This window comes from Aethalodelphis obliquidens, unplaced genomic scaffold (assembly GCF_003676395.1).
Source record: "Aethalodelphis obliquidens isolate GAN/ISIS:26980383/991018 unplaced genomic scaffold, ASM367639v1 scaffold16, whole genome shotgun sequence".
Taxonomy (NCBI): Eukaryota; Metazoa; Chordata; class Mammalia; order Artiodactyla; family Delphinidae; genus Aethalodelphis; species Aethalodelphis obliquidens.
Genome location: NW_020837960.1, coordinates 25,862,344 through 25,886,014, shown reverse-complemented (window position 1 = coordinate 25,886,014; position 23,671 = coordinate 25,862,344). Strand labels below are relative to the sequence as shown.

At 37.6% G+C, this 23,671-nt stretch overlaps 1 protein-coding gene across 5 annotated transcripts in view; it reads left to right on the top strand.

Annotated features, from left to right (window-relative positions):
* Positions 1-23,671, top strand: part of FRY (FRY microtubule binding protein) — a 425,952-nt gene that overhangs the window by 313,586 nt on the left and 88,695 nt on the right. For all 5 annotated transcript variants that reach the window (XM_027116557.1, XM_027116555.1, XM_027116558.1 and 2 more), the window contains 12 exons: positions 137-395; positions 1,814-1,996; positions 4,523-4,609; positions 6,830-7,089; positions 7,493-7,682; positions 8,285-8,409; positions 10,594-10,651; positions 11,978-12,069; positions 12,354-12,526; positions 13,834-13,994; positions 15,585-15,695; positions 19,372-19,526. In XM_027116557.1, the coding sequence (XP_026972358.1) occupies positions 137-395; positions 1,814-1,996; positions 4,523-4,609; positions 6,830-7,089; positions 7,493-7,682; positions 8,285-8,409; positions 10,594-10,651; positions 11,978-12,069; positions 12,354-12,526; positions 13,834-13,994; positions 15,585-15,695; positions 19,372-19,526 (1,854 nt within the window). The remainder of the gene's footprint in view (positions 1-136; positions 396-1,813; positions 1,997-4,522; positions 4,610-6,829; positions 7,090-7,492; positions 7,683-8,284; positions 8,410-10,593; positions 10,652-11,977; positions 12,070-12,353; positions 12,527-13,833; positions 13,995-15,584; positions 15,696-19,371; positions 19,527-23,671) is intronic.

The following is a 23,671-nucleotide window of genomic DNA, read 5'->3' as shown; positions in this document are numbered from 1 at the left end:
TTATAATAATATATTAGGGGAGAGTGACCCATTTTTCAGATACGGTAAAAGGCTCTGGCCTTAGATATGTTCCTTTACAGATATAGAAGAAAAACCGATAAAGTAAATGACTTCATTGTCTTTATTCATCTCACAGGCTCTCTATTCACATGGACGATGAACTGCGACATATTGCGCAAAATTCTCTTCAGGGTTTACTTGTTGACTTCTCAGACTGGAGGGAAGATGTCCTGTTTGGCTTTACCAACTTCCTGCTCCGGGAAGTGAATGACATGCATCACACACTCCTTGATTCGTCCCTCAAGTTACTGCTGCAGCTCCTCACCCAGTGGAAACTGGTCATACAAACTCAAGGAAAAGTCTACGAACAAGCCAACAAGATCAGAAATTCAGAGGTGATTTTCACCCTTTGCCCACTAATTTATATTCTTTAAGTCACAAGTAGGTTGCAGCCCAGAGAACCTTGTGGTTCTTACTTTCAGCTACCTAGGAACTTGCTCCCTAGTGATGGCCCTAAGTTTTTCCATCTGCTTAAACTGTGGCCAAGAAATTCAGGGCATCGTGTGCCACCTCGGGTTAGATTTAGTAACATTAGCAAGGCCATTTACGGAGCAGAAAAGTATGTTTTTTTCAGAGAAGTATGATTATAAATCCGTTTGTAAGAGCAAATGGCCATAGGGAAGAGATATAGAGCTGGGGATGAATGTGGATCTAGATATGGATGTGGATGTAAAGCTGGAAGTGGATCTAGAGCTGGATGTGGATGTGTATCTAGATTTGGATATGACTCTAGAGCAGATATGGATATAGATATGAATATGGATATAGAGTTGGATATGGATATATAAAAGTTAGCTGCCCACCAGTGTTTTCCCCCTAGTCAGCAACAGATTGGTTGTTTTCTCCAATATCCAGAGAAGAAAGAAGCCTTGTGGTTTCTTTATTCTCTCCTGCCTCAGTCCTGAATGGTAAAAATTAATGATACCATGTTGAAGAGCAGGTTGAGGAGGAGTGTTGTCAAATGAGAACCAGGGCTGTGTGACTTGGTGTTGGCAATGAGCAGACAGAGAAGGGGTCTGGCTGGAGAAGAGCTTAGCTGAGGGTCTGAGGAATGTCGAGGCTTGGGAAGTATGATAGCGTTTAGGGTCCCAGATGGGCTAACCTCAGAGATGAGCTTCAGGGCATGACTCCTTCCTTGTGTCCTACACTTGCCAAAAGATGACAGGGAGGAAGACAAGGATTACCTGTGCTTGAAAAAGGGAGGCTGAAATGGAGGTGGAATCTGCCCTGTTGTCTGGCGTGCTTTTGTTTGAGGCTCATTTGGTTTGGGAACTTTCGGAACCCATCTCATTAACATGCAAAACCCGGCTTAAAATCTAACATGGAAAGAAGTCTGATTAGCAAATCAATGTTTGAAAATTCAATTTAGTAGTAACTAAAATAGAGAATTCTCTGTAGAGAATTTAAGTAAAGCCAAATTAGGACACTTTAATTAAATATACAGGGTCATCTCAAATGGTATGGACGGAAGCAGTTTTGTTTTTATTCCTGCTAATAACCTTTGAAAAGTTATTCCTTATCAGAGGTAACAGAGGGCTGATGGTATTCCAAAGTGACAGTTGGTCTGAAAATAAAAAGGGATCTATGATATTTCATGAATAATAATGAATTCATAGACATGTGTGGTTCTAAGCTGGTATAATTTATTTTAGTATTACAAGGTCAAACATGCCAGAAGATGTACATAGAAGAGTGGCTGCTTCTTCCACTGTTGTTTTTCTGAACATAGAATGTTGTTCTTATTGCACAATAGCTCATTGCCAATGGCTCCAGCCACCGAATCCATTCGGAGCGAGGTCCCCACTGCAGTGTGCTCCATGCCGTGGAAGGCTTTGCTCTGGTTTTACTCTGCAGTTTCCAGGTGGCCACACGCAAACTGTCTGTTTTAATACTCAAGGAAATTCGAGCTTTATTCATCGCCCTGGGTCAGCCTGAGGTATGGATTATTTTTCTGAATTTTCCAATTCATATCTTTCAACAGTTCCAAAGTTTAGGTTAAAAACTGTAAAGAATGCATTACTATTTTATGTACTTTCATGTCCCATGATGTCAACAAATAATTTTTGATTCAGGGTGGGTTTTTTTGTTTGGTTTTGTTTGGTTTTGTTTTTTGCGGTACGCGGGCCTCTCACTGTTGTGGCCTCTCCCGTTGCGGAGCACAGGCTCCGGACACGCAGGCTCAGCAGCCATGGCTCACGAGCCCAGCTGCTCCGCGGCATGTGGGATCTTCCCGGACCGGGGCACAAACCCGTGTCCCCTGCATCAGCAGGCAGACTCTCAACCACTGCGCAACCAGGGAAGCCCAGGGTGGGTTTTTAATTATGAAATCGTACTCTTGACCTACAAGACCTAAGTCATATATTCTGAGGGCACGAGAATAGACTATTCCTAATTCTCTAAGAGGTGGTGCTTTGTGAAGAAGTGAATCTTAGGCTTCAGTTTTAGATCATTTTCTTTCATAATGTTCAACGTACATAGAATTAAGAAGATATTCCATTTATATTAGAGAATGAACTTGAGAAAACCATGCATCCCATTTAAAAAGAGCAAGGTACCAAACAGTCTGGCTTACTGAAAATTGTTTAATCTCAATAGTGGTAGAAAAATGGCATCACAAGAAAATATGTCCACTTGAGATGGGAGAAGTAAGCTGTCTAATAACCATGACTAACTCCAGTTATTCTCCTGCACTCGGTCAAGGGCTGTACACCCTTGTTTAGATGTGAAGTTTCATTGCCTGTAGGCACAGGTGGCCAAACTCTCTCCACAAGTTGATGAAAGAAGGACCAGCTTTTTATGCGACATACTTCTTTAGAAAAATACTACTTTCTGTTTTCTTGTTTTAAGTCACTAATCTTGGTTTCATGATCCTTAAAACGATCAGTGTCTTCACAAAATATTTTCGAATGTATCCCAATCGTTTCTGTTCACATTTCTGCAGCAGGCTTTCTGATGTATTTTAGGACATCTCTGGGATCTGGTAAATGGATCTCTAGGACATGCTGCATTTTGATAAACCTCCATTAAGTCTCTAATTATGAAATAGCGATAATAATAATTACCATGTATGTGTCAGGCAGTGAGCTGTGCTTTATACATATTATCTCACTGAACCCTCACAATAACTTAAGAATTGGTACTGTTATTTTTCCCATAGTGCAGATTCTGAGACCGAGGTTTAGGGGCTTAAATGCCTTACCCAAAATCAACAACTAAGATGTGGTAGAGCTAGAATTGAAAACCAGATATACATGCCTCTTCAGCCCAGGTTCTTAACTGCTATTCCAGCTGACTGTGTTAAGAATATTTCTCGTACGGTGCTTTCTTTGACCGGCCACAGCTTTTTTGTGTGTGTAATTTTTTTTATTGAGGTATAATTGACATACAACATTATTAGTTTCAAGTGTACAATATAATGATTCCATAGTTGTACATACTGTGAAATGTTCACCACAGTAAGTAGTTAATGTCCATCACCATTCATAGCTACAGGATTGTTTTTTCTTGTGATGAGAGCTTTTAAGATCTACTCTCTTAGCGGCTTTCAAATATGCGATAGTCTTGTTCACTGTAGTCGCCATGCTGTGCATTACATCTGCATGACGTATTTATTTTATACCTGGAAGTTTATACCTTTTGATTCCTTTACCCATTTTGCCACCCCTCCCCCCCGCCTCTGGGAACCAACCAATCCAGTCTCTGTATCTACAAGCTTGGTTTTTTGTTGTTTGGTTTTTTTTCAGCCACAACCTTTTTGAAACCATTCTCATTCGTACATGAATAAGGACATTCCGAAGCTTTCCTATAAGGCTGCTAAGTAAATAATTTCATATTTCTGAGCCTTTCTATGATAAAGGATGGCAAACACACATGTTCATGTATATACGCACTATCATGTAGGAGAATTTCCTGTAAGATACTCTCTCCTGTGCTTTTTTCCAATTTGCTTCTTTTACCAAATAGCTGTGCACAACATAGATACTACAGAGAGTGTGTGGTCAGTCTCCTGTGCAGTTTCTTTGGGACTGAAATGCAATCACAGTCAACAATTTACCAGTTATTTTAGCAGATCAGTGACTTGAGTAAGTAGCATTTTCATGGCTTTTCCATTTTCTAAAATTAATGACAATGTGAACACTTTAGTGAATAATGTGTGATGCTGAGATTTAGATTCCAGTCTAAATAACTGTATGTGCATGAGTTTTTGAAATTCAGGTACGTGTCTTTTCAGTACAGTGTCAAATTGGAGCTCTAATTATCTTCCGCTGAAACTTGTCAGACTAAACTCAGAATCATAGGGAGTTTTACCCACTACCTTTCACCACCGTGGCACTCACTTTTCTGTGAGAAAACCCTTATCACTACCTTGCAAGCTGTTATGCCTCACATGCTGGACAAAGGCGGTGGAGAGGGTGGAAGGATTCGTTTTCCCATGGAGAGTAATCATCTCCTTTATGTACAGGACGATGACAGGCCTATGATTGATGTCATGGACCAGCTAAGTTCTTCCATTCTCGAAAGTTTTATTCACGTAGCAGCTTCGGATTCAGTAAGTACACGTTTGATCCCGATGGTTGATCGTTCTTAAGTATAAGCTCTGGGCCTGGCTGGAAAAGAGACACGAAGAAAAATGATATGGAAGAATTCTGGGATTTTGTGTCAGGTTAATAAACCAAAACAAAAGTCCTTAGGGAAACAAGACTAGCTTTTCAAATACTAGCTCAGGAGACCTTCAGATAAATTTAAATCAAAATTTGAGTCTGAGGAGGATAGATAACGTTTTGCAAATTGCAATTTCAAGAATTGCTCAGGATTCTTTCAGAAAATTAATTTGCTTTATTTACTACTCTGAATGCTATATAACCTATATTTATGTGTTGTTTTACAGTTTACAAGGTGCTTTCACATTTAGTATCTACTTTGACCCTCATAGGTATTGAAACTCAAAAACATTAAGGGGCAGGGCTGTAGTCACACAGAGTCTCAGGGCCTGGACTTGACCCTCTCTGGACTCTGAATCTCTTAGAGGTTTATCTGCTACACAAATACATTCTTTGTTTTAAAGAGCATATTGGCAGCTTTCAATTTCTGATGAAGTAGAAGGAACATTGAAACCGATTTTAATTACCTGATTTTTTTTTTTTTTTTTAATTAGTAAAGCACAGTTATGGGACTTGGATTGATTTTAGCTAAGTAGCTGAAGAGAGGCAGGGCACATCTGCAGAATCCACATTGCCGACGCGCCTTGTATATTCTGATCAAATAACTATAAATGAATATAAACATATTTGACAAAGAGCTATAAATAAATATAAAACCTAAAGGCACGTGTGAGCTTTTTAATGACCTTTTCTAACCGAGAGTGAACACAGATCCCTATTTTTAGCAACCCTGTTCTTGCTTATGGTTGGAATATTAATGATAATTACTAAAACTATTAGCCAAGCAGTGCAGACCTTCACAGTGATAGTGAATACCTCTACCTCTTCTTTTAGAAATTCAGATTGTTTTGACACTGAATGGAAGAGTCAGGCGTAATTGTTTTATATACATATCTTGTTTCCCTGCAGATTATGTTCTGTTCCTGTGATTTTGTTCTGTGTTTATCAGAGTCTGAATCTTGAGCCTGGGTAACCAGATCAGCAGTACTGCACGTAGGAAGATGCACTGAAGGGGGAGAAGAGGCGTGGGGGGAAGTAGCGCCTGCTTTGTGCCAGGTTTTGACATCCCTTATCTCATGTCATCCACTTAAAGATTAAGTGCGATCAGCATTATAATTTCCAAGTCATAAATTAAGCAGACAGAGACTCTGGGGTGTTCAGAAATGTTCCTATGTCAGGGGCTTTGGGCAGAGCCAGTGTTGGGGCCTTAAGTCTCTGGCTCTGCAGCTGAAGCTGCGCCTCTTCAGCCCATTAACCATGAAGGCCCCAGGTGCAGCACTCTGGCGCATGGGAACTCAGAGACCCAGCGGATAAAATGGGTCACTTTAAATGCCTGACAAACGTAACAGCGATTTTCCACGTTCGACAGCTAGATTATTTGAAACTTGGTCTTCCCTCAGCTTTGATACTCTGGACTTAAAAGAGAATGAAATATAAGACATTATGTGGTATCACTATATAAATATATGTCTCTATATAATATAGATTAAATATGGATATAGATATCTTTCCAAAGGTTTTAGAATGTATTATTTTGGCTTGATATCATAGGACAAGAATAAGTAGGTATCTTACCTCAAAAATCATTAGTAAAATACCCTTCATAAAAGAGATAGCACTTAGCCATCTCCCTAAGCCAGGGAGAGAATGTATTTCGGTCCAAGTAAAGGTAAACAAGATCATGGCTTTAAGAAAAAACACTAAATACAGGGATAATAACACACTTAGGAATCTCAGAGATTAATAGCCTTTCAGAATTTTAAGTTGGCAAATCCATGGTCAAGTTCAAACTAGCTCATGTTGTATATTTGTTCGACAAGTATTTAGTGGGCAGCTCCTGGGTACTAGTGTGTGGGGCTGTGCGACATTGACCCCTGCCCTTAAACTCGGCACTTCCGCTGCCTGCGGTCTCCCATAGGAATGGCCGTGACTACAAACCCAGGTCCGGCGTGGGAGGTGTGGGAAGGGTGCTTCAGTTTCCGAGCTGGACCCATTGCAGAGGTGGATGGGAAAAGCGTCGTGGAGGAAGGGACATTGGGCTGAGGCAGGTCGAGGACGTGGAGCTTGCCGTTCAGCACCGATTCATCACCTGCTTCTTGCACCTGCAGGCGACCTTACCCCTGACCCACAGCGTGGACCTACAGTGGCTGGTGGAGTGGAACGCCGTCCTGGTCAACAGCCATTACGATGTGAAGAGCCCTTCCCACGTCTGGATTTTCGCTCAGTCTGTCAAAGACCCCTGGGTCCTCTGCCTCTTCAGCTTTCTCCGGCAGGAGAACTTGCCCAAGCACTGCCCCACTGCCCTCAGCTATGCTTGGCCCTACGCCTTCACGCGGCTGCAGTCCGTGATGCCTCTGGTGGACCCGAAGTAAGGGACCCCTACGCTTCCCTCTGTTTTGTTTGTTTCACCATTTGCCCTCTTACATTTTTGTTTTATATATGAGATCGGGATATAATTCTCTAGTTTCTGACCATCTTACTACAGAAGTCTTCACATTGAGTAAATGCAGGTTAAAAGTTCTTGTCTAGAGCTAATTTTTTTTCCTCCCTTAATAATCATTATGATTGTCTGAGTATAGAATCTCAGCCCCTTACCGGTGAAAAGTTCTATTCAGCTTTCCATCCAATAGAGACATTCCCTGTCCAGACAGACAGTCCTTGACAGACAATCGTTCAACTCAGTTGGAGCGCTTCCCAGGATCTTTATTTAATAAGTGATACCTAAAATCCGGAACTTAGTTTCACTCTTGTTTTTGACTTCGTATTTCTAGCAGCCCAATTAATGCCAAGAAAACCAGCACTGCCGGCAGCGGAGACAGCTATGTTACATTGTGGAGAAATTACCTTATTCTTTGTTTTGGAGTCGCAAAACCCAGTATTATGAGCCCGGGACACTTACGAGCTTCCACTCCAGAAATAATGGCGACTACACCTGATGGTACCGTGAGCTACGATAACAAGGTGACATGACATGCTTCAGAAGAATTATTCTGTAAGGTTTTTTTTTAGCTTGTTTGTCTAGATTTCACAGTGTGAATTGCACTGTGCCTGCCATCTGGAATATATGGGATCAGATTTTCATCCTACACATTTCTAAATTCCATTGAGCGTTTGTGTGAATAATTTATTTTTCCTCCCTGACAAGTGGGGAACTGAAAATAAAGGGAAGTTAAGAAACTTGCCTAAGGTCGTAGAGTGACTTACATTTATTAGTTTGGTTCATGTCCTACATACCACATTTCTCTCACTCCTCACGAGTGTTCACCTTTAAACCGTGTCTTGATTAACTTATCTTGTTAAAGATGGTTTTGTGGATTTAAGTATTTAAAAAAAAAAAAAGACTCTTATAATACGAATGTTCTTTAGAATTTGTGTCCCAGGTAAAAAATGCATTCATTGTGCTGTTTTAAAATTTATGTGTTTTTTTTTTTTTTCCTGAAATGATGGCAGTGCCTTGGGATGTGGTTCAGTACTTTAAAACTGTTATAATGGAATCATCGTTTGATTAAAAGACGCATCAGTTATCATGTTACCTCTTTTTCACTTTTAACAACTTGTTTCAGGCCATAGGCACCCCATCGGTGGGAGTTCTGTTAAAGCAGTTGGTGCCTTTGATGAGACTAGAGGGCATTGAGATCACAGAGTCCTTAGTTTTAGGATTTGGAAGGACAAATTCCCTTGTTTTCAGGTACGGTAGTCTTAATGAGTTGTTCTAAACTCCTGTATACTGCTGCTATCGTAGTTCCTGCTTCTAACTCAAGTTTGAGTTCGTGTTTGGCATGTGTCTGGAGGTCTGCAGGCTTTGCACAATTCCCTTTATGTCCTCGTTGGTTGACATGCGCGTGACAAGCATTCCCTGCAACTGCCTCGAATTTCACTTTTAGACGATGCAACTTTGATTTTACATCTCAGATTTTCTCTCACTTACAAGCTTTGTTTTAGATAACCATAAATGAAGATAATTCCGTGTCAATCCCCAGTTAGCCAAACTGTTCAGAGGCTATAACATCAAAATAATGAGTGTCTGCTCATAAGCCACTTATACAACAGACTCTCAAAGGTTAAACATTGACAGAACACTTTCAGGGGTGTCTGTTATGTGTCACGCTTGCTGGTCTTTCTATAAGATGCTCTATCTGCCTTAAGAGAACCATTATGTCTCACTTTCTGGATTCCTTACTCATTTCACACCTTTAATCAAATAACCATTCCATCTGAGGCGGTGTCAAAGCCTTTTCAAAGAGTCATCATAAAATTTTATTTCAGGCTGCCTCTGATGATTTTATCTAGCAACGAAAACCTATAAAGACAAAGAAAATCTTAGTTTTTCCTATACACAGAAAAGGGAAAGCTCCAAGCATCTGTGAGAAACCCTATCTGAAAAATAAAGATTAGCAAGACATTTTAGAAGCAACTAAAAAAGATCTGTTACAGTATAGAGTTAAATTTTATCCTTAAAAAAAGCAATTGTGAGTTCCGACTACTTGAGTGCCAGTTAACCAGTGTTTTCACTGATTAATTAATTAAGACAAAGCATCATACAGAAATACTACAAGAAGATAATAAAAATAATTCCTGGAATTACCTAATGTCTTTCCCAAAGAACCTAAGGCTCTTTTGCATATCTTACCGTCTGAGTACTCCTAGGAGCAAGTAAGATTACGCAACTTACTGGCCACATGGGTGTGGAAAACACCGTCCCTGGGACTCGGTTCCGTCACCTGTAAAATTGTCATAATAAAAATAAAGTGTATCTCTGTAATTTAAAAAAATGGTATAATTATAGAATCTATCTTATAGATGTATCAAGAGGATTAAATGTAAAAATGCACGTAAATATTTGATAAATGATTGCTATTAGATGAAGGAGACCATTAGCGTTATTTCCATTTTTTGAAGAAATTCTAGCATCTGTGTTGGAGAAGTCTGGAACGGAATACAGGATTTCTGTTCTTCAGTACAGAATGCCATAGAGTTTTTGCCTTCGTGTCCTTGGATTTCCCTGGAGGGTGATGTCTAATAGCACAAAATATTCTACCAGAAAATACAAGATTTTCAGACATGGAGCAGACTATAGACGAAATACCTAGCCACAGGCTAGATCTCCTAATTTTGTCTGTTTTGACAAAGCAATTCAGAAGTCAGTTCCTAAAGATGACAGCTGGTTAGATTACCAGCTATAAAGCTGAGAATTGGACAAAATGGGGACAGATGAAGTATATACATGTAATATCAGGCGTATTAACCTGATAAAAATTTTTTAGTTTTACTACACAAGAGAAGAGGTTTTGATGAGAACCTCACCATTAAAGTAGTTGCCATAATTTGCATTTATCATGTAGCTCAAATAAAGGAATTTATCTCTGAAATTCCAAAAAGACTTTATTTTAAAATCAACAGTCCTCTGAGCACAGATCCCAAAGGTAGTGCCATAGTTATTACACCTGTTTCTTTTGCCCTAATTAGACTGAAAATTTCTTCTGTTTAGGCAATCAATTTTATTTCTCTTCAGTGCCTCAGCCTGTGGCAAAGTGCTTTCAATTTAGTAAGCACTTCCAAAATATTGTTGGTTTTAGTTGCTCAGGTAGGGATTTTTGCCATAGACTCTCCAGAACATTAAATCAAAATCAAGTCAACAAGTATGTATTGAGCGCAGATTATATACGTAGCACTGGAGTTAAGATAATACAAAGTAAAAGCCAACGGCAGTTTCCATTTCACCACATGATACAGAAATGGAAAGGCCAGAGGAGATTTTGATGTCAGAAGCGAAGTTTAGAAAGCAGATGATTTGGGATTGAATGGCTATATTTTGTGACAAATTTGGTGTCAACAATGATGAAGTCTAAATGCTCACCTTTTTCATTCATAGAGAATTGGTGGAAGAACTTCATCCATTAATGAAAGAGGCTCTGGAACGAAGACCAGAGGTAAGATTTTGAATTTATATAATTAATGCCTTGGCAGGAATAAAGACATAGAAAATGGATTTGAGGACATGGGGTGGGAGGGCGAAGCTGGGGCGAAGTGAGAGTAGCATCGACATATATACACTACCGAATGTAAAATAGCTAGCTAGTGGGAAGCGGCCGCGTAGCGCAGGGAGATCAGCTCGGTGCTTTGCGATGACCTAGAGGGGTGGGATAGGGAGGGTGGGAGGAGGCTCAAGAGGGAGGGGATATGGGGACATGTGTATGCATGTGGCTGATTCACTTTGTTGTACAACAGAAACTAACAGTGTTGTGAAGCAATTATACTCCAATAAAGATCTATTAAAAATAATAATTAATGCCTTGGTTTATTTGGACAGTAGTGTGAATTTAAACCATACCCAATAGTTTCCCCTAAAGAATACAAACATACCAACATGTTGTGTTTTTTTTCATTTTTGAGTGTTTTATTTATATCAAATTGGATAAAATGTGTGTATTTCTCAGACAGAAAAGACATGTTGAGGTAGAAATGTACCTTTCAACTATTCACCAACATGCTTTTAACAATGAATCTTACTATTTTAACTTTTGTTATTTTCATTAATTTTTGATATTTGAGTATTTAGTATAATCTGTTTCCGATTTTAAAAGATTTTAAGTCCTAAACTTACGAAAGAAGAGCAACCTAAATAGTCATATGTATGTTAAGATATTATATTCTTTTGTAAGAGGTTTGAGTTAAGATTGAATTTGGGGTTGTAGTTAGTTTGCTTTTTTTTATAAGGGGTTGAATAGCCAAGAACATTATTTGTTTCATCTGGTATATAAAGCACTTTCCTCAACATTATCTTCCCTGAAGTGAACTCTGAAAAGGATAAACTTAGAATGTAGCAGGATAAAAAATTAAATAAAATAGAATAAGACTAAAAAAAGAGGCTTCCCATGTAGTAGATAAGATACAAGAAGTAGCAGAAGTTTGGCAATTTAAGTAAGAACAGTGTTACCTCTGTGACCAGAACTGGTGGGACTGTTAGCGTCCACTGTCCTTTGCCACTTCTTCCTGATGCTTTAGTTTTTCAGCAGCTGCTGGAGGCCTCTAGGAAATGAGACTTCTTGACTCTAAACATTTCCAACTTACAGATATTTATTGGCCCACTTGTGATCTGTTTCTCTCATAACCTGTGATAGCAAGCATTTTCTCTAAGGATTAGGAAGAAAGAAAAATACTTTTTGTCCTTTGTGTTTAGAAAATTGAAAATGACTAGATGACATCTTCCTTTATCGTGCCCATGTTTATAAGTGGTATTACCTCTTTCTGCACAGAACAAAAAACGCCGAGAACGGCGAGACTTGTTAAGGCTACAGCTGCTTCGAATTTTTGAACTTCTGGCTGATGCTGGCGTAATAAGTGACAGGTAGGGTGGAAATTCTACTGAGTTGGTCTCTCCTCACCAAACTGATGTCTTTGCCTCTCTTTTTTCCGTTCTGTCTTTTTTTTTTTTTAATATATTACCTTTAACTTTTACTTAGAAAAGTCCAAAACACCTTGTTTTTTTTCATATTCTGTTTACACTCCATATACGTCAAGGACAAATTGAGTGTGTGAGTTCTAACAGTGAATCTTATTTTCCATGAAGCATGATGCACTGCTTTGACATCAAGACTAATCATCTACAAGTTTAATTTCCTTTTATTCCAGCACCAACGGAGCCTTAGAACGGGATACTTTAGCCCTTGGAGCTTTGTTCTTAGAATACGTGGACCTGACCCGCATGCTCCTAGAAGCTGAAAATGATAAAGAAGTGGAAATTCTTAAAGATATCCGGGCACATTTTAGTGCCATGGTTGCCAACTTGATTCAGCGCGTTCCAGGTACAGTGATGCATCACTGCAAATTACCTTTTGTGCTTGAAATATCATTTGTGTTCCTGGTTACTGTGCTTTCCTCTTTAAACCTACTGACCTGTTTGCAGGTCTGGGATGGGATCGTTTATTTGTTTGGAAATCCTTGGAACAGATCGTGGGCATGCAGCACAGAGTTGGAAGGGCAACAATAGAAATTAACTTTGGCTTTGTGCTCGTCATTATTTCTGTTCTTTGTTTTGGTTCCCACCTGAAAATGAACCTGTATGATTTCCATAGAAAGGAAGTAATCCAGAGGGAAAGTTCACAAAGGCTCTATTTTTTCATTCTCACGGTGCTAATCTGTGAACATATAATCTCAGCAATATTCCTGCTCTCAACTCTATCCAGTCAACACATTATGTATAGAATTCTATATAGCTTAAGAAATTATATTATTGGGATTTTTTTCATGGAACAAATGGGTCTGAAACATTTTCATATAATAGAAGCATAGAGAATAAAAGTAGCTGGTCAGTTTGGTATAAAAATTAATTGCTGGAATTAACATGTTTTGACATAATTACAAAAAGCTGCAGCTCATCTGTTTCTACTTTTTCATTATGATTTAACATTATGATGTTGTAAAACATTCTTACCAATCCTCCTCATTTTTGATGACCCTAAATTAAGATTTGCCTTCTTGGGCTTCCCTGGTGGCGCAGTGGTTGAGAGTCCGCCTGCCGACGCAGGGGACACGGGTTCGTGCCCCGGTCCGGGAAGATCCCACGTGCCGCGGAGCGGCTGGGCCCGTGAGCCATGGCCGCTGAGCCTGCGCGTCCGGAGCCCCTGCTCCGCAACGGGAGAGGCCACAGCAGTGAGAGGCCCGCGTATTGCAAAAAAAAAAAAAAAAAAAAAAAAAAGATTTGCCTTCTTCAGTTAAAGAATGTTTGTTTGAGGTAGACAGTCTATCCGTTGTGTTTCACAGTTCTTCCTAAAGACGCAGCAGCAGTCAAGAGAACGTTTTATGTGTAACCAGCAGCCGAGTGGAAGGTGTTGCAGTTTCTCTAGATAATGCTTAGAAAACAGGGTCTGTGAGTCCATCTTCTATCTCTGCTTTCTGCTCTGAGACAAGGTGCTGTTGACTGAAACATGAGGAGAGGAACGAAAATTAAGCTTGACTTTTTAAATACATATTTCATGATGTAAAGAAAACTTGAGTTAGAAAACGAAATTACTCCTTTCCCCAAAACTTAAGGATCATGCCTAATCGCAACGTAAACTGTATTCACTGTATTTTTCCGTCTAGTAGACTCTTAGCTCTGTTTTCTCTCTAGTTCACCACCGAAGATTTCTCTTCCCCCAGCAAAGCCTGAGGCACCATCTTTTCATCTTATTCAGCCAGTGGGCAGGACCCTTCAGCATTATGTTCACTCCTCTGGATCGTTACAGTGATAGAAATCATCAGATTACAAGATACCAGTATTGTGCATTGAAGGTAGGTCACCTTTGCCTCATGAATGACTTTTGTCAGATTGATGGTCTCTTTCCTTAAACAACCATGCCTTAAATACGATTAAAATAAATAATATAATATGACATGATAAAATATAAGCACACATGCAAAAAAAACCAAATATATACACGTATATAAATACATAAGCTTACTCTATAAATTCTAAAATATCCATACATAAACAAAATAGATAGCTATGTATAAACATGTAAATATTCCGATTGTGTTCACAATTTCAAAATGCCAAACTTTTCCAAGATCCCACTTTTATCTAAGGTTTCTACTATATGAAAACCGTAGTTTTTGCTCATTTACCCTTTAAGTAACTGCCTTGCCAGTTAATTTCCAGCTTAAAATATATATATTCCCTTTTTAGTCTCCTCCTATCCTAAAGACTCCCAGAAATAAGTTTCTACACTACTAGGACTGTTCAACATTTTCAGAACCATTATTCCTTACAGCTTAATTTCCTTTAGAAAACTAACTGTATATTGTCTCAGTCATATACACAGGAGTTGCTAACTGTCACGTTGACTTTTGACTCTATGGAGCTAATATAAGCCATGGCCCTGATAATCATTTGGACCTACGGATTACAAAGTGAATCAAGATCTTCCCTTCTCTTGCTTTCTCCCCACCTCAAAGGAACTAAAGTTCATATTCTTCATTTTCTTTATCTTTGATTAAGAATCACAATTATTTATTTCTACATAGTTTGCTTTAGTTTCATGGTTTAAAGGAAGATGTAATCTAGTAATTTATGGTTTCATAGTGTATCAGTCAAGTATTTGTCAAGTTTGTTGGTTCAGTATATTAGTTAAATATTTGTCATCAAAACAAAATTTGAAAAGCTACATTTATCATAAGCAGAATTCATTCACTTGAAGTCGCTGTTGGTAAGTTTATTTTAAGTTCTGTGAAATGGTCATTTTGTTTTGAATATCTCAGCCTTTCATTATAAAGATTTATAAAATTACATGTCTACAAAGTTCAATTTATGGGTTTTAACTCTTATAAAAAGAGACAAAATTGGGAATCTGGTATTTTTTATTGAATCTACTAAGGAATACTTTAAAATCTTGTGGAAATAACTGCTTTAAAAGACCCTCGTCGGGACTTCCCTGGTGGCGCAGTGGTTGAGAGTCCTTCTGCCAATGCAGGGGACAGGGGTTCAAGCCCTGGTCCGGGAAGATCCCACATGCTGCGGAGCAGCTGGGCCCCTGTGCCACAGCTGCTGAGCCTGTGCTCTAGAGCCTGCAAGCCACAACTACCGAGCCCACGTGCCACAACTGCTGAGGCCCACGTGCCTGGAGCTCATGTTCCTTAGCAGGAGAGGCCACTGCAGTGTGAGGCCAGTGCACCGCAGTGAAGGGTGGCCCCCGCTTGCCACGGCTAAAGAGGCCCTGCGCGCAGCAGCAACGACCCAACGCAGCCAAAAATAAAAATAAATAAATAAATAAGTACATTTTTTTTAAAAAAAGACCCTCATCATTTATAAATCTAGTAGTATGTGTTTTAAAGTCAGTTGTGTACCATTCAGTCATCCCAGGTTGTGTTCTGTTTTGTCATCAGGCAATGTCAGCAGTGTTGTGCTGTGGCCCAGTGTTTGACAATGTGGGCCTTTCCCCAGATGGCTACCTGTATAAGTGGCTTGACAACATTCTGGCTTGTCAAGATTTACGAGTAAGTACTAGCCAAAAATACATTGTTTTTAAATGTCTTGGTTATCCTGCCTCAGTTGGGTTACTGACCTGTCTAAGCATCATTCACAGCACAGTCTCTTCACACATCAGCCACAGAACTGTAGGCTTATGTGTTGTTCACATTACACTATGATGCATCAGGATAAAAAACACAGTAACATTTACCAAAATTGACTATAGACTAGGCTATAAGGCAAGTCTCCACAAAGTTCAGATGATTGAAAGATACAGGCTCTGTTCTTTGATCACAATGGCATTAAACCAATAATCAGTAATAAAGAAGATAATTAAGAAGTGCTCTTCCAGATAACCAATGAGTCAAAGAATAAATAAAAATACAAAGTGAAAAATATTTTTAACTGAAGAATAATGAAACCACTACACACTAAACTTGTGGGTTTTAAATAAAACCTTGCTTAGAATATGGCCTTAAATGCATATATTGGAAAGAAAAAAGGCTGAGGACCTATGCATCCATTTCAAGAAGTTAGAAAAAGAATAGCATATCAAACTCAAAGTACATTGAAGAAATAATAGAGATAAGAGCAGAAACTAATTAAAGAGAAAAAATTACTGGAAATGATCATTTAAACCAAAAGTTGAATTTGTTAAAAGACTAATAAAATTAGTATATCCATGGCAAGTCTGATTAAGAGAGATAAGGTGTGTATGTCACCAACCTCAGAAATGTAAGGGGACATCACTACAGATGCTACAGATATTAAAAATAAGTAGAACATATGAACATCTTTGTGCCAATAAACTTCAAAATTTAGATAAAATAGACAAATTCCTAGAAAAACACAGCACAAGAAGAAAAGAAAATCAGAAGTCATACAAGTAAAAAAGAAAATTAATCTATAATTGAAGGTCTTCCCACAAAGAAAACTTTAGGACCAGATGGCTTTATGGATTAATTCAACATTTAAGGAACAGATTGCATTGATATAATGCAAATCCTCAAAGAGAAAACAGATGAAGAGGACACATATCTCGACATGTTTTATGAGACCCGCATACTAAAACCTGACAAGAATTTAACAAGAAAGACAGTTAAAAGGCAAATTCATTCATGAACATAGATACAGAAACTTTAAACAAAATATTAGAAAATTGAATTCAGTGATATATTAAAAAGATGATTCATCATGATCAAGTTGGGATTATTCAAGAACTACAAGATTGGTTTAATATTCAAATGTCGTTCAATTCATTTGTATATTATATTAAAGTCGCAAGAAGGAAATATCATCTGATCATTTCAATAGATGCAGAAAAAGCATTAATAAAATTCTGCATTCATTCATAAGAGAAACTAATGAAACTAAGAATAAAAAAGAACTTCCTTAGTTTGATAAAGGGTGTCTTTAAAAACAAAAAAAACCCAGTAGTAAACATCACACTAAATTGTGAATATTGAAAGTGTTCTCTGAGACTAGAATGACCAAGGAAGCCCATTTTCATTACTTCTATCAACATTATACTAAAGATCCTAGCCAGTGTTTTAGAAGAGAAAAAATAAGATATCATGAGTGAAAAAGAAGAAATAGTTTATACAGAAACAGACTCACAGACTTAGAGAACGAATTTATGGTTATGGGAGGTGGGAGGGATAGATTGGGAGTTTGGGATTGACATGTACATACTGCTATATTTAAAATAGATAACCAACAAGGACCTACGGTACAGCACAGGGAACTCTGCTCAATGCTCTGTAATAACCTACACGGGAAAAGAATTTGAAAAAGAATAGATACATGAATATGTATAACTGAATCACCTTGCTGTACACCTGAAACTAACACAACATTGTTAATCAACTATACTCCAATATAAAATAAAAATTGAAAAAAAAATAGTTTGTAGATCTAAATGTGAAAGCTGAAAAACTGAAGTTTCTAGAAAATAAAACAGAAGGCTATTTTAATCCCTGGGGTTAGGGAAAGATGTATTAAATAGGATGCAAAAATTACTAACCATAAGGGGAGACTAATTAATAACTTCTGTTCGCCAAAAGACACAATTATGAGTGTAAACAGGCTAGCTGTAGAGTAAAAAAAGATATTTGCAACATAAAGCCAACAGACTTCTTATCTAGAATATATAAAGGACCTCTACAAATAAATAAGGTAAAGACACTCATAGAAAAATGAGCAAGAGACTTAAGCAATTTACGAAAGAGGTTATCCAGTATGTGCCATGTAAGACATGTATAGAAATATTCAAAGCAGTATTATGAAGTCAAAAGCTGGAAACAACCCAGATGTTCATCAGTAGTAGAATGAATAAATTGTGGAGCAATCATAAATTAGAATACTATACAACAATGAAAACGAATAAATGTTGATGACTTTTAAACATAAGTTGAGTGAAAGACACAAAATTATATACTCTATAATTCTATTTACACAGAGTTCACAACAGCTCAAACTAACCAGTGGTGGTAGAAATCCAGATAGTGGTTACTTTTGAGGAAGAGAGGCTAGTGATGAAGAGAATACACAGAGCAGGCTTCAGTGGTGCTGGTGATCTGGTTTCTTCTGGTATTCACACTAGTGTGTTTAGTTAACATAACTCACCATTTACTTGTGAATTATACTATCTACATTTTATAAAGTTTCTAAAGCACAATAAAAACTTGCTGACTTTCTTTCAAGTTGAACTAAGTTTTTAATGAGATGTTATTTTTAAGTCCTTTGCAGTAGTATCACCAGCTTTTATCTGCTTCTAAGTACTTAAGCCCATGGGGAACTAGGTTGATGATATTTGACCATCCAATTAGAATATAGCTCCCCAACTATACTCCAATAAAAATTAATTTTAAAAAATGGTAATTTTGGTACACAATAAAGATTTTTAGTTTAAAAAAAAAGCAAAAGAAAGGAAAAGAATATAGCTCCCATCTGGGCCCATACCCTATAATATAAGAACAAACAAGGCATAATCTTTCCTTCTCCACCTTGTTGCTACTGGCAGGAGAATGGACAACTTCAGGAAGAGGCAGGAAAATGTTACTTTCTGAGGGGAATATAGCCTCCAGACACCAGGCTTGTCCTGGACAAATGGGACCATCCAGTATTTAACAGTAGCTTCAAGAATCATCAGTTAATGATCCTATTAATTCTGTCTATGATAATCTTTTCATATGAAAGTCTCCGATCCAAAAGAGCTTATTGATATTGTATTTCTTTTTAAAAGATTGCCAGCTAAGCTGTACACCATATATTTAGTAATTAAGCCTCATAAACATATTCCCTCTGATCTTTTTCCTTAAAAGACTTGGCATTCATGAAGGCTCTCCTTTCATATATTTAAATTTTTTAAACCAAATACATGTATTTTTCAAAAATATTTTAAATACAAAAAAGAAACATTGCCAATGAAGTCTTTATCACCTTTTCAGAGTTAAAAATCGAGAATGAGTGGAGCCTATATGACAGACTTACACTGAGTCCAATTTAGTTTATACATTTCAGTTTTCAGTTGCAACATTGCATCCTCTTAAAGAGGAATTCCTGGAATAAAAACTAATCAAGATAAATGTTTAGTGTTCGCTTTCCTTTTACACAATTGATATTCGCTAAGCTTGATTTTGTGTCTTTCCCTTGAATAATCTTTCATTAAGCGTGAATGGTTGCTTTCCTCCATGTGTTCAGGTTCATCAACTTGGCTGTGAAGTTGTTGTCTTGCTATTGGAACTAAATCCTGACCAAATAAATCTTTTCAATTGGGCAATTGACCGATGCTACACTGGTTCCTACCAACTCGCATCCGGCTGCTTCAAAGCCATAGCAACTGTGTGTGGAAGCAGGTACGAATTCTTTTTTTTTTTTTTTTTTTTTTTTTTTTAACATCTTTATTGGGGTATAATTGCTTTACAATGGTGTGTTAGTTTCTGCTTTATAACAAAGTGAATCAGTCATACATAAACATATGTTCCCATATGTCTTCCCCGTTGCGTCTCCCTCCCGGTACGAATTCTTTAAGTGGAAGGTACTGGGCACCGGCAAGTGCAATTAAGGTTACTCTTCATCGTATGAATAATTGAGAGCTGACTGTTTTTGCAGATATTTGAACAGAGTAAATTCTAAGGAAATACAAAATGGCCTCTCTTTCCCCAGCAGATAGCCTATTCCCTCTAAGTTTACAGCTACGTTGTTTTTTCATTCTACTGGGAGAACGGTTTGTAGTTATAGACTGGAAATTTTTTTTAATTGCCTGGAAATTTATAATGAAGTATTAGAGCAGGATTTGAAAATGGTAAAGATACCTTAAAGGAATTTCTAGAAATGTTTGTGAAAGGTATGAACTGTAAGCACTTCAGCCATTTTGAGACCAAACTAAACTCGGGAAGCAACCTAAAAATGTTAAATTTCTCTTGCCCAAACCTTGAGAAAAGAAAAAAAGAAAGGAAAATGTGTCTCCTGGGATTCCATGGATTGTACTTTTAAAACCAGTGCCCTAGCTACGTAAATTAGTCACTCAGTGGAGTATTTCAGTTCTATGATTTATTGAAAGAAGTTGTTTCATAACTAAGATGAAAGGGTTAATGAAGCCTCCCCATATTGCAAAAGCTACTCCCAAGGAAGAGCTTATCATGTGTTAGAAATCCAGAGAAGGCAGCTCAAGTTTATTTTATTTTATTTTTTTAACATCTTCATTGGAGTATAATTGCTGTACAATGGTGTGTTAGTTTCTGCTTTATAACAAAGTGAATCAGCTGTACATAAACATATATCCCCATATCTCCTCTCTCTTGTGTCTCCCTCTCACCCTCCCTATCCCACCCCTCTAGGTGGTCACAAAGCACCGAGCTGATCTCCCTGTGCTATGCGGCTGCTTCCCACTAGCTATCTGTTTTACGTTTGGTAGTGTATATATGTCCATGCCACTCTCTCACTTCGTCCCAGCTTACCCTTCCCACTCCCCGTGTCCTCAAGTCCATTCTCTACATCTGTGTCTTTATTCCTGTCTTGCCCCTAGGTTCTTCAGAACCTTTTTTTTTTTATTTTTAGATTCCATATATATGTGTTAGCATACGGTATTTGTTTTTCTCTTTTTGACTTACTTCACTCTGTATGATAGACTCTACGTCCATCCACCTCACTACAAATAACTCAATTTCGTTTCTTTTTATGGCCGAGTAATATTCCATTGTATATATGTGCAACATCTTCTTTATCCATTCATCTGTCGATGGACACTTAGGTTGCTTCCATGTCCTGCTATTGTAAGTAGAGCTGCAATGAACATTGTGGTACATGACTCTTTTTGAATTATGGTTTTCTCTGGATATATGCCCAGTAGTGGGATTGCTGGGTCGTATGGTAGTTCTGTTTTCAGATTTTTAAGGAACCTTCATACTGTTCTCCACAGTGGCTGTATCAATTTACATTCCCACCAACAGTGCAAGAGGGTTCCCTTTTCTCCACACCCTCTCCAGCATTTATTGTTTGTAGATTTTTTGATGCTGGCCATTCTGACTGGTGTGAGGTGATACCTCATTGTGGTTTTGATTTGCATTTCTCTAAGGATTAGTGATGTTGAGCATCCTTTCATGTGTTTGTTGGCAATCTGTATGTCTTCTTTGGAGAAATGTCTATTTAGGTCTTCTGCCCATTTTTGGACTGGGTTGTTTTTTTATACTGAGCTGCATGAGCTGCTTGTAAATTCTGGAGATTAATCCTTTGTCAGTTGCTTCGTTTGCAAATATTTTCTCCCATTCTGAGGGTTGTCTTTTCGTCTTGTTTATGGTTTCCCTTGCTGTGCAAAAGCTTTGAAGTTTCATTAGGTCCCATTTGTTTATTTTTGTTTTTATTTCCATTTCTCTAGGAGGTGGGTCAAAAAGGACCTTGCTGTGATTTATGTCATCAAGTTTATTTTTGAAAGGACTGATATAGGCTGTTGATTGTCCCTTTTAATTAAATATTGCATTTTAAATAGCTATCTTGAGCTACAGGGTGACGGGAATAAATGTAAATTAGTTGTAAATTCCAACCTGTTATGGTTCTAAATGAATAAGAACAGTATTTTAGAAGACATCTACTTTCAATCAACCTAAAATGAACATGCTTTTTAAAGAGGCAAGTTTCTCTTTAATATTTTTCTTTCTTTTATAAAGATAGTAGATGACATTTCATGTCTAAAGCTTTCATTTTCCATAATCTTAGTAGTTAAATTTTTATTATATATATATGTTAACTTCCATAAAAGTCATATCAGATGAACGTAATCTAAACTGTCTGATTTTCCATTGGTTTATTTCTTGATGTTAGCAATACTAAGTAATTTATTTATCCTATTGGATATTACCAAAATAACATTTTTTATAAGCGTCTCTTTCTCTGGAGTGTTGTTTTATTTTCAGGTATTTCAGCATTCTAGAAATAAATTTCTGTTCTTTGATTTTTAAAAATGTATTTAGAATCTATGACTTAGACCATAGATTCATTTGACAAAAATGAGAGTAATAAAAGTTCGCTCTCTTCACTGCCCTTCTCCCAGTGAACTTGGTTTGAACTATCCCAGTCACATTTATTTCATTGCATGGCCCTCTCATAAAATATCACACTGCATTCCCCTGGATAAATCTAGGTATTTTTTTTAGGGAGCACAAATAAATGTTTTATGACTTTAGCAATATAGTCTCAATTCCAATAATATCTCAGTCACAAAAACATTAGGCTATAAAGCCCTCTATGTTTAGAGTAGATTTTTTAAGATAGCATCCTAAAATATTTTGATTTCTTAAACACGTATCGCCTATCAGCTTACTTCACAACACTCATCTGTTCAGAGGGAAGGTCAGAGGGCCAGGCAATGCCATGGCTGCAACCTCCTGCCAAGGCTGTAGCCAACATGTGACCGTAAATGGTGGTCGTTTCTCATCACAGGGCACGTTCAGAATTTCACGTTTCAGCTGTGGCTTAAATTTGCCCTCTTTTCCCGTAAGTTCTCAGTCTGTGTCGTGTGGATAAGCCTCCAGATTTGTTTGCACGGCCCTCGCACTTCAGTTTTCAGTACTTTTTTCAAAAGCAATTCTGGTGTTTTAGACTTTGTTTTTTGCAAGTTTGCTTCTAAAAAACACCTAAATAATTTATGAAATAATCTGTTCCTAAAATATCATACATAAACTGGATCATATTTTAAATTCCTCAAACAAGGTGTCTGTGCAGTAACTCCTGCAACAAGACATACCCTAAAGTGAAGAATTCTTCCTGTAAAGAAAAGAATTACCTCTTCCTTGTCAAATGAGAATGATCATACGCTGTATTTATTTTTGTAGGAATATGACAGTTTATAAGCAGACTCATTTATTTAGGAACCACTTATAACTGACCTTAAAATACCTAAAAGATTTCACATTTTAAAAATGCTCTTGTGGATTAAAATTTTCTACCTTTAGTTTTAGAACTAAAGCAATTTTTACGTAGTTAATATATCAATCCTTATATTCAAGAGCTGTGATAATGGGAAAAATGGTTCTCTGCATTTTTCTTTTTAGTTTATTTCTCCAAATGACTCTGTGTGTGTGTGTGTGTACACGTGCGTGTGTTGTGAACTTGCTGGTCTCCAGTCAAAACTATAACTGTAACTATAACTAGGATCTGACTCTGGTGACGTTGAGAGATTTGGAAGTCAGAGTGGAAAGTGAATAGGACCAGGGGAAGTGAGTATAAAAGTAGAAAGTGATGGTAGAACTAATAATATTAGTTTTGAAGCATTTTTCATAAGGTATGTTTCATATTTGATTAAAATCTATTAAATGCAGCTCAGTACTATAATTTAGCACAAAAGAAAATAGCTCACCTGTCAGGCAGCATTAGTTCAAATAACTGTTTGGGTTCTGTATGTGTTCTTATTAATTTTCCCCTCAACTCCAAGTTATATCAGTTTGGAAGAGATAGGGAAATTGAGAAAGAGATTAAATGGCTTTCCAAGGCTATAAATCAAGGT